Source organism: Ahaetulla prasina, chromosome 3, assembly GCF_028640845.1.
Source record: "Ahaetulla prasina isolate Xishuangbanna chromosome 3, ASM2864084v1, whole genome shotgun sequence".
Taxonomy (NCBI): Eukaryota; Metazoa; Chordata; class Lepidosauria; order Squamata; family Colubridae; genus Ahaetulla; species Ahaetulla prasina.
The window spans coordinates 214,503,427-214,513,539 of NC_080541.1; the positions used below are offsets into that span (position 1 = coordinate 214,503,427).

At 35.2% G+C, this 10,113-nt stretch overlaps 1 protein-coding gene across 1 annotated transcript in view; it reads right to left on the reverse strand.

Annotated features, from left to right (window-relative positions):
- The window catches only part of SYCP2 (synaptonemal complex protein 2), a 48,815-nt gene extending 38,937 nt beyond the window's left edge, over positions 1 to 9,878 (reverse strand). Inside the window, exons 1-8 of the mRNA XM_058176705.1 lie at positions 9,703 to 9,878; positions 5,759 to 5,814; positions 4,350 to 4,490; positions 2,406 to 2,538; positions 1,884 to 1,891; positions 1,682 to 1,765; positions 1,266 to 1,290; positions 1,023 to 1,108 (exon numbers count right to left, since the gene is read on the reverse strand). Of these exons, the coding sequence (XP_058032688.1) occupies positions 1,023 to 1,108; positions 1,266 to 1,290; positions 1,682 to 1,765; positions 1,884 to 1,891; positions 2,406 to 2,538; positions 4,350 to 4,490; positions 5,759 to 5,782 (501 nt within the window). The 5' untranslated portion in view covers positions 5,783 to 5,814; positions 9,703 to 9,878. The remainder of the gene's footprint in view (positions 1 to 1,022; positions 1,109 to 1,265; positions 1,291 to 1,681; positions 1,766 to 1,883; positions 1,892 to 2,405; positions 2,539 to 4,349; positions 4,491 to 5,758; positions 5,815 to 9,702) is intronic.
- Between the last annotated feature and the right edge of the window lie 235 nt (positions 9,879 to 10,113).

Consider the following 10,113-nt stretch of genomic DNA (forward strand, 5'->3'; position numbering starts at 1 on the left):
TGTGAACTTAGTGCAGAGTAATGCAATTTCTGTCTTCGCTGTATATGAAGGTTTTGTCTTTTTGTTTGTTTCTTGTTATTATGATCCGCTTGTTAAACTCTGTTTATTACCTTAAACTGCTCTGCAATCGGGCAGCCGTAGATATTGGACAAATAAATACATGTATGTAATGCAATAGCATTATTTTGTTTCTTTTTATCCTAGTTTTCTTATTTTTTATAAATAACTCAAGGTGATACATGATAAAATACAAATAGTTTCAAATGATGCACAGCTAGTCCTCCTCTTACAACCACAATTGAGCCTGGAATTTTGGTTGTAAGTCATGAGGTTGTAAGTTCAGTCATCATGAGACCAGACTTGAATTTATGACCATTTTTATGATAGTTGTTAAGTGAATTTATGACCATTTTTATGATGGTTGTAGTCATTAAGCGACTCATAGGATCATAAGTCAAAAATCCAATTTAACCAAGTGGATTTTTTTGCTGGAAGAGAAAAAAAAGTTGCAAATTGGGATCATGTGATTGTGGGACATTGTAATTGGTTATAAATACAAGCTTGCTTGCCAAATGCCTGAAACACAATCATGGGACTGCTGACGTGATTCAACAATCACAACTTCAAGGATGTGTCATAAGTAACTTTTTTCAAGTCTGTCATAACTTCAAACAATTAAGTGACTGCTTGTAAGCCGAGAACTACCTATAATACACAGGGTGTTCAGAAAGATGAGTATCTAGACACTGGAATTTATAGAAAGAAACAAATAGGTAAATAAAGTACATTACTGAATATATCTGTACGGTTAATTTAAATCAACACAGTAGGGTTTTTAAAAAAATAAACAGATTTCCTCTTTTTTTAATATTTAGAAGTGAAGCTTGAGTACTAAATATATGTGTGTAAAATCCTATTCAAATATCTGAAATACAGAAAATTAATATTGCTATTAAAACATAGCAAGATAGCTGATTCAAAGTTTAAAAGCCAAGAAAGATAATATTAAAAAGAATTCTTACCTCCTGCTGAATATAAATACTAATTCTTTTATCAGCAGCAAGAGCACTTATTCGCAATAAAAAATTTTCAAGTGTCTGAATTTTACCTAGATGAAAATATAATGCATTATTTACAGAATCACATAATTTAACTTCCAAGGCATTCACAATCACTGATGTAAATGATATCCAAGACAAAATAGCTGCATTTAAATTACAAAATGTTATGTCAAAAACTATATCATACTTGATTTTCAAACATACCTTCACTGCTGGTATCATGTGCTATCTACAATTAAAATAAACAACATATTAAAATTGCTCTGCACACAGAAAGTAATAATATTACTGTAGTCCTGGATAGCACATACTACATTGTTTCAGATTTTTTTTTCCAAAAAACAATAAATAATGCATTCCTTTCAATATACATAAATGGGACCTATTCTTTTTGAGATTAATGTAAAATGAATTCCTAAGTGTTATAATCATCTGCATATGGTAAGAATTGAAATTAAATACATACTTTAAGTTGTTGTTTAGTAAATCTCAGCCCATCTTATTCTAGGCATATCAATGAGGAAAAATAAAGCCAAATATGGAAAAAAAACTTTTCAAAGCAATGTGAATATTAAATTTATCACATAATTTGTGAAAGAATATATATGGGATATATTTACCATTAGGACATCAAAGAAATCTTCAAAGAGAGTAGTATATGCTTCATTACATTCACTGTCTTTTTTCCCCAAAATCTCTTTGGCCTTTTCAAACCAATTAACCATGTATACAAAGAAAATAAAAATTGAACAATTACTATGGTTATTTGTTTATTTATGCAAAAAAAACAATTGCAGAATAAGATTAATAATAATGTTAAACCTGGGGAACTGGGGAGAGGGATGAGGGTAGAGGATGGAGTGATGGTTAATGTACAGGGATTATTGAAGATGTATAAATATAATTAATGTAGGGTTGGGTCTGCCCAGCTACCATTTTAGAATGGTGGGGAGGGAGAAAGGAGGAGAGAGTAGGAGGTAGGAAAGAGGAGAAGAGGGGGAGAAGAGGGAGAAGAGGAAGAAAGAGTAGAAGAGGGAGAAGGAAGGTGTAGGGTGGAGGGAGGAGAGGATGTAGATAAGAGAAGGGGAGGAAGGCCTGGAAAGTAGAAGAAGGTAGAAGAGGGAAGAGAGTTAAAAGGAGGGGGTGGTGACTGGGCAAGCCCGACTAATTGTATATGACTGTACATTGGATGAGTTGTTGGATATGAATGTAAAAATAAAACTTTTTTATAAAATAATAATAATAATAATGTTAAACCACTAAGCAGTCAAACATACGCAGATATCAAACCTAGGCAAATCTGCTATCCAGTTAGTCTTAGAATTATTTTCCAATATTATATACTTATCTTTTGAATAAGACCATATTCAATCATGGCTGGAAACCCAACTTCACCTAATATGTTAATATTTTTGCCATGGTTCTGAAGAGTATTCAACAAAGTTGAAACATTGTTAATGTCTTCACTGTCAAGTTGCTGAAATTTTTAAAAAGTGCACATAAAGAAAATCAAGATTTGTTTCAGTTTTATGCAAAAATCCGTATTTAATACAATAACAAAATGTGGCATCTGAATTTTATAGTACTATTTTAACAAATTTAACAAATAAATGCACATCATTAGCAAGTTTGTTGTCAAATCTGCAGAAAGTTATTCTATTTAAATTTATACCATGCAGAGATTGTGTCAGTTGTTTATTTGGGAATTTATTAAAAACAGAATTTAACAAGGAATGCCTAAAGTGCCATATAACTGTATGTGAGTTTTGAAATTTTGTGAATATCAAAATTGCATTACAGATTGCCATAATAAAACTATCTTGTTTTCATTCAGAGCACCATCTTTAGAAAAAACAAAAAAAGGAAGGAAAAAGGCATAGGGAATGTGAACAGAGAGGGAATACAGGTAGTCCTTGACTAACAATAGTTTGCTTACTGACCATTCAAAGTTCCAATGGCTCTAAAAAGTTATTTATGACCATTTTTCACACTTATGATAGTTGCAACATCCCCAAGGTCATGTGATCAAAATTCAGACACTTGGCAAGTGGCTTCATTTAGAAACAAAAATTTTGGGCCCAATCGTGATCATAAATCGAGGACTACCTGTATTTATTTTCCCTTCATCCTGCTTTGCTGGAATGCTAGAAATTGTTCAGGTCAGGTAACAAATATGTCTGCTTTAATGACTTGGGAAGAGATGCATTATATGCACTTCTGCACATTGCAAAACATACCTTTAAAAGAATTTGCACAGCCCTGAGTTTTCCTGGTGGTGACAGAACAGAACAGAATAACAGAGTTGGAAGAGACCTTGGAGGTCTTCTAGTCTAACCCCCTGCTCAGGCAGGAAACCCTATACCATTTCAGACAAATAGTTGTCCAATCTCTTCTTAAAAACATCCAATGTTAGAGAATTCACAACTTCTGGAGGCAAGTCATTCCACTGATTAATAGTTCTAACTGTCAGGAAATTTCTCCTTAGTTATAAGTTGCTTCTCTCCTTGATTAGTTTCCATCCATTGCTTCTTGTCCTGCCCTCAGGTGTTTTGGAGAATAGCGTGATCCCGTTCTTTGTGGCAACCCATTAGATATTGGAACACTATCATGTCTCCCCTAGTCCTTCTTTTCATTAAACTAGTCTCTGGTTTAAGTGTCAACTAAGTCTGAAACTGTTTAGCTTTTTGAAAATAAGCAATATTGACTGGGTAAGCCGCTTAATTAACTGAAGGCCACTAACTACTTACGGATCTTGAAGAAGCAGATTATTGACATTTATGACATCTGTGGTTGGAGAAAACCCTGTGGATACCACAAATAGCCAAGAAAACAAATAGATAAACAAATCAGCCCAGAGTTCTCATTTAAAACTCCAATGACTGGGCTCCAATGACCATATTTCGGACACATTGTGCAGAGACCTTGAAAGGTCTATAATGCTTTGAAAGTTGGAATGAGAAGATGTCCAGCAACAAAGTGGAAGGTTACAGTTACAACAGAAATGGGCATACTGTTGGAAGACCTCAAGGACCAGGTTAGAGACCAATTGTCCTGGAGAAATCTATTATGATTGCTACAAGTCAATGCCAACATAATAGCCACATAATCAGTCCAACAATCAATCACTGCCACCTAGTAATCATAAAAATGTACTGCATGCTTTTCATCTCCAAGGTTTGATGTTGCATTTATAATACTATGAATAATTTTAAAAGTTAAAACTATTTAAACTATATTTTATATAAATCCCCATCTTAATTTATACAATTCAAAAAAGAATTTCATCACCTGGCATATAAGCTTGTCTAATTTGTTGAGAAACTGCTTGCTGCATTTATGGGACATATCATCAGAAAAATGTGTTTGCTGAAACTGTTGCAATGCGTGAAAATCATGTTTTCTTATAGCTTCATCTACACACTTTTCAAGCTGTCAAAAATAACATACATATTATTTTAGTACACCATTTAACAATAATTTCTATTACGATATATCTTATTTATAACTGGGGCACAGATGGAAAAATAAGCGATTTAAAGTGGTTAACTATAAAAACATATATTGCAAGTTTGTTGACAAAACTGCATGTTAAAACAATTGACAACCAACGATACCAAATCATTTTTTTCCCTTCCATTCAGTTGGGTCCATTTCTCAGAAACTGCCTGGATTAGTCCCTGCAGTTTTCTTGCCAAGGGTTTCCTGAGGTGATTTGCCATTGCCTCCTTCTTAGGGCTCAGTCAAACTGACTAGCCCAAGGTCACCCAGCTGGCTTTGTGCCTAAAATGAAACTAGAACCTTATACCTTAACCACTACTCTCAATCTAGACCAGGATTCCTCAACTCCCGGTCCATGGACCAGCATTGGGTCATGGGAGGCCGGAAACCCACGCCGTGCAAACCAAGCCCCATCTATGGGATGCAGGCAGCATGCGAAACTACCTTCCCTCCTCCTATCTGTGGAAAAACCTCTCTCCATGGAACCAGTCTCTGGTACCCAAAAGGTTGGGGCCACTGTTCATCTAGGCCATAGTAATATACTAACTCTGCCAGAAGGCCTCTCCAGTTGGAGATCAGATTCAAGACATGGCACATGATCAGAGAAGCAGAATAGATCTCATTTGGTGTACAGTCCACTTAAACAGGTCTATTGAATAACTCATAAGTTTTGGTGCCATGGGGTTTTAATATTCAGAATGGGGCAATCTAAATTTCAATTGCCTTCATGACAACTATGGGTCTTTCTCAATATAACATTGAGTCAAGGCATTTCATAGAACCTGTTTTGGATTTGGTAAAGATGGAAAGGCCTAAGAAATGGAAATTAATCTGTATCTTTTTCTTTCTACTTCTGATGACAGAGGCATGAGACCATTTCAAATATTCTATCTTCTGCAACTAATGGGAGAAACCAAATAAGTTCTAGATGGTAAAACAAACAAATTTAATATAATTCATAGTCTTGGGCCTGGACTGACCATTGAAAACAATGACTGTGTGTGAGAGGAATGAACATATCCATATAGATTTCTTGATACATATGATACAATGATACAAAAATGGTTGCTATTTCTTTTCTCCAGGATTTCATTTTAATTCCAGACTATCCTGGAATTAGTTATGTGCTGGGGCATAATTATAACTTTAAAATATCAATTACTATACTATATTACGTAATAATGCTAAAATCTAGATACCTGTCCTTCACGCCTAACAGGCATTTTGGCTGTTTCATATACTTAAGCAATATAATCTAAAATGAAAGAAAAAAATTAATGAATGTTATATATTTACATTTTTATCTGCACAGTTATGTTTAATGTAGAAAAGTAGGGTAATTTATTAATCTGTTTTTTTTTTTCATTTAAAATGCTCTGTTAAAACAATCAAGAATTTGTTTGTATCAAATCTCTAAACATCTGCTTTACGTCACTATGTATTCATTAGTATTTAGTAACCATTTTTCCTCCTGAAGAAAATTTGTATACCATATGTGGTTACTGAAAGCTGACACTCAACTGATGGCACATAATCAAAAGCAAACTATTCCTTCATACTGTAGTAAGGTAAAGATAGAAACTATCCAGCTATTTTGAGAAGCCATCTTTATTAAGCTTTTTCCTCATCCATTAGCCATCCAGAAACTATTTCATCATGCTACATACATAGCATAGACTAGAAGCAGGGCTATAGTTATTCAATTAAAAAACCAAAATATATGGGGTTTTTTTCCTGAAACGCTTTCATCCCATTTACCTTAATAGAAAAAAAAAGTCTAGCTAAATTTCAATTATTATTTTATTTTTCAATAAGTGTCCTAAATAAAAAAAAAAATGTTATGGCTGGCCATCAAAAGAATTATATGAAAATATAATAAAGTTATATAGCATTAGGATTTTATGCCTGAATTATTTGTGTTTCCTATTCTATCCTATTTCATTTTATATAATTTTCTTATACACAAAAACATTAACAAAAAGCTTCATTTTTATTATTGTACTTCTAAGCCATATTTGCAATTCAGAAGAAACTTTAAAACAAAACAAAATCAGAACTTAAATGATATTGATACAATAGATATTTTTTACCAGACCTGGAATGACTATTGAATACACTATTTGCTAGATAAAGCACATTTTTATTAATAAATTTACAGAATGTAAATTTTGAAATAATTGTGAATAATAACTCCTCAATTTTGCCTTCTGAATTTGCACAGTACTAGCTAGGAATATAAAGAAACAAAACAACTGTATTCACTCCTTTGTGATAGCCATGTTTATTTATTTACTGCATTTGTTAATCACCCCTATTTTAAAATTTTGGATAACATACAACTGAGTAAACAAAACATATGCAAATACTAATCAAATAATTATGCAATAAAAATATAAATGTGTTACAGAATTCCCAAGCACCAATCAGTTTAAGTCTGTTGAAAAACAGAAGTTTATATTGTTTTTGTGAATACCAGAATGGAAAGCGCCCTCCAAGTCTTTGGAAGCAACATATAACATTAAGACCAGCATGGAGAAAGTCAGTTTATACTTCAGTGTGTCATGCAAATTTAGAAAACTGGATTTACCATGATTATGTTAAACAACAAGTACACTACCAACTATATTCAGTAAATAGACTGCAAAATGTCTTAAAAAGAATTCTCAAATTACACTAACTTAATAATTATTGAATCAGCCTATGTGGATATTGCTTTACAATAGGGGTGGGGGATGATGGTCTGTGGACGTCAATTCCCAGAATTTCTGAGTCAGCATTCTGGCAGTTGAAGTCCACAAGTCATAGTGTCATTGTTCCCCACTTCTGCTTTACACCTACATAAATGTATCATATTCTGAATGAGTGTGATATGCAAACCTGGTTCTTAAACTTTAGAATCCTGAAAGTATCTTTGGGGTTCCAGTTCTCCTAGATACGTAATACTGCATAAGTAATTTTGGTCATCTGTAGGATTCAAGCAATGTGTTTTTCTTCATGCTGAATATGACTCTGAGAGCCATACACATCATGCACTCACAACTAAACATATGGCTGTACTCAGGATCTTCTTCTGAAGAAAGGAAAGTTGATCATAGTATCTGATTCTGTATCTTTTGCTTGATAAAGTTGGTTTGGAATTTATCAATGCTTAATTTTGGCTACAATCCATAGCTACCAAATCCTGAATCTACCACAAACCATGTAGCTTAAAAAAGAACTAAAACTAAGTATTTAAGCGCAAGAAATCTTCTTTTGGTCCTATCGAAATATAATAATAACATGCTCGGCAACCTTTATTTCTGTAACTTATTTATACTTCAAGCTCTGCATTTATTGGAATAGCTTCCATTAACAATTAAAACAACAGTAACTATCAAAACAATTCTTTATTACACAATAAAAGGAAACCATTACATTGATCATACAGTAAATGCCATCAAGTAGTTGAAAAAATGCAAACCTTAATGCTATGTGAATGAACTAAAATGGATTAAACTCAGTAAATTATTTTTTAAAAATGGATACTGCATTTTAAAACACTTGCATTATTTTGCAACATGCAATTCTATTCTCTCAAAGTTCTCTACTGAGCTTATCACCTCCAAGCACAGCTTGTTTTCCCTGAAAAGTTGAATCTGAAAGGCCAAGATGGTAAGTGGAACTACATGATAAAAATCCCATTTTGTAGGTGAACTGGCATCACATATGCACAGAGACAGGATTCAATTCTGTCCACCATCTTTGCCCCCCCTCCCCGTGCAGCTGCTTCAAATGACAGAATATTTACCTACTTCATTTTGTCACAATATGACAACAGAAAGCACCTACAAAGAGCCTCAAAAACATTATTGTACAATGACACTGATTCACGCCTGACAAGTTTGGAAACTGAAAGTACTGTTTTGTAGAACAATCCAGTCTTTTTAAAAATCTTTTATTGTATGTTTAGAATATGAAAGGGGTTTGATGGCTTTCTCCTGAAATAAGGTCCAGGTTGGGTTAATAAAACAAATTACAAAACTCAGCTATGCAAACCAGTGAATAGGTTTAACACAACATACTAAACAAGGAATATCCAGACCATGTTAGCTTTTTGTGAAGTAAGCCTGCAATAGAAAACATCTGCTGTCTGTTTCAAGATATTCAAAACAAAATGTGAGCTTGTGAGGAAAATAATTAATTTAAGGAGATGGAAGTTGAAAGACAGGAAGAAACTAGTAAAAGAATATGCTTGCTTTTAGGTTAATACCTAAGATTAAGGCTGATATTTTTGTAGTTTTAGACCATTCATGCTAGGATAGGCAAGCTAATGTCCCCCAGAAATTTTGGACCTCAACATTAACCATCGGTGTAATGGTCAATGGTAATGGATGACCAGATCTAAATACGTTATTGACTGAGATGATAACAATAGTGAATTATAGGGCTCTGCATACTTGAAAGATAATTCAATCTAACACAGCAAGTGCAATATTGGCTTGTGCAAGGTTTGATGCCTGCAGACTCTAGTGAATTACTTCCTTCAATAAGAATTCATAATTCAATGAGAAAAATCACCAAGGATGACAGGTCTTATTGCCAGACCAAAGCCTGCGTAGTGCTATACAAAGTAAAGGTTTCCTTACTAAGCTCCAATCTTGGGGCCATAAGCATTGTTTTGCACAACAATGCAAAAAGTCAACCCCAACCGCTTCTTCAAAGATACTCTATTCCCAGTAAGTCTCCAGCAATGTGATTCCAAATCCCAGGTCCCATTGACCGTGCTTAGCTTTTTCAGATCACTTCCCTCTGCTGTTGATTGTCAAACCCTATAAATCCTTAAGAAGAAAACAGCATTAGAAGAAAATATATATATTAGGCAGAATATTCCATATACGCCACAGTAAAGAAGTGGAAAGAGGTAGGAGCGCATTGGGAATAAGCAGAGTAGGGTCAAAAAAGTCAAAATGGCAGCCACGATCATGCCTCACACAACGAAAAGGTCGGAAGGGGCGATCGCATCGTGGAAGCCGCGTCATCTTGACTTTTCTACCGTGCCCTGCGGATTCCTCCACCCTCTCTAATCGTTTCTTATTCCTGAGGCGGTTTTGGAAGGCCAATCGGGCCCTATTACTGACGAAACCCCGCTAAGGAATGCTATTACCATCGCGGAAGGGCACGCGAGGCAGCACGTGAAAAGCACGGAACCCTCACTCAGGTTCCCTCACAAGCTCCGCCACCATTCGCGCGGGGGCCGGCAAGAACGTCGAGAGGCGCCACTTCTTTCCTCAGCCAATCAACGCGGAGCGAAGCGTTTTTGCCCCAATCGCTGCTTTCGTGGCTAACCGGAGCCAATCACGAGGGAGATAGGCGCCTGAAAGGTGGGTGGCGGGGTGGGAAAGCGGCTCTTTGTACCTTTGCCTCCACTCGCTTTCCCCGCCTTCGGAGCCGGTTCGGCCAATCAGATGGCGACTAGGGGTGGGGGGGGGCGAGTAACGGTTTTGAATTGTCAACGACGTCCGCTGCTGTTTCTTTGTCTCTTTGAGGGGGAGACGGCGCCTTTTTTTTTTCACCT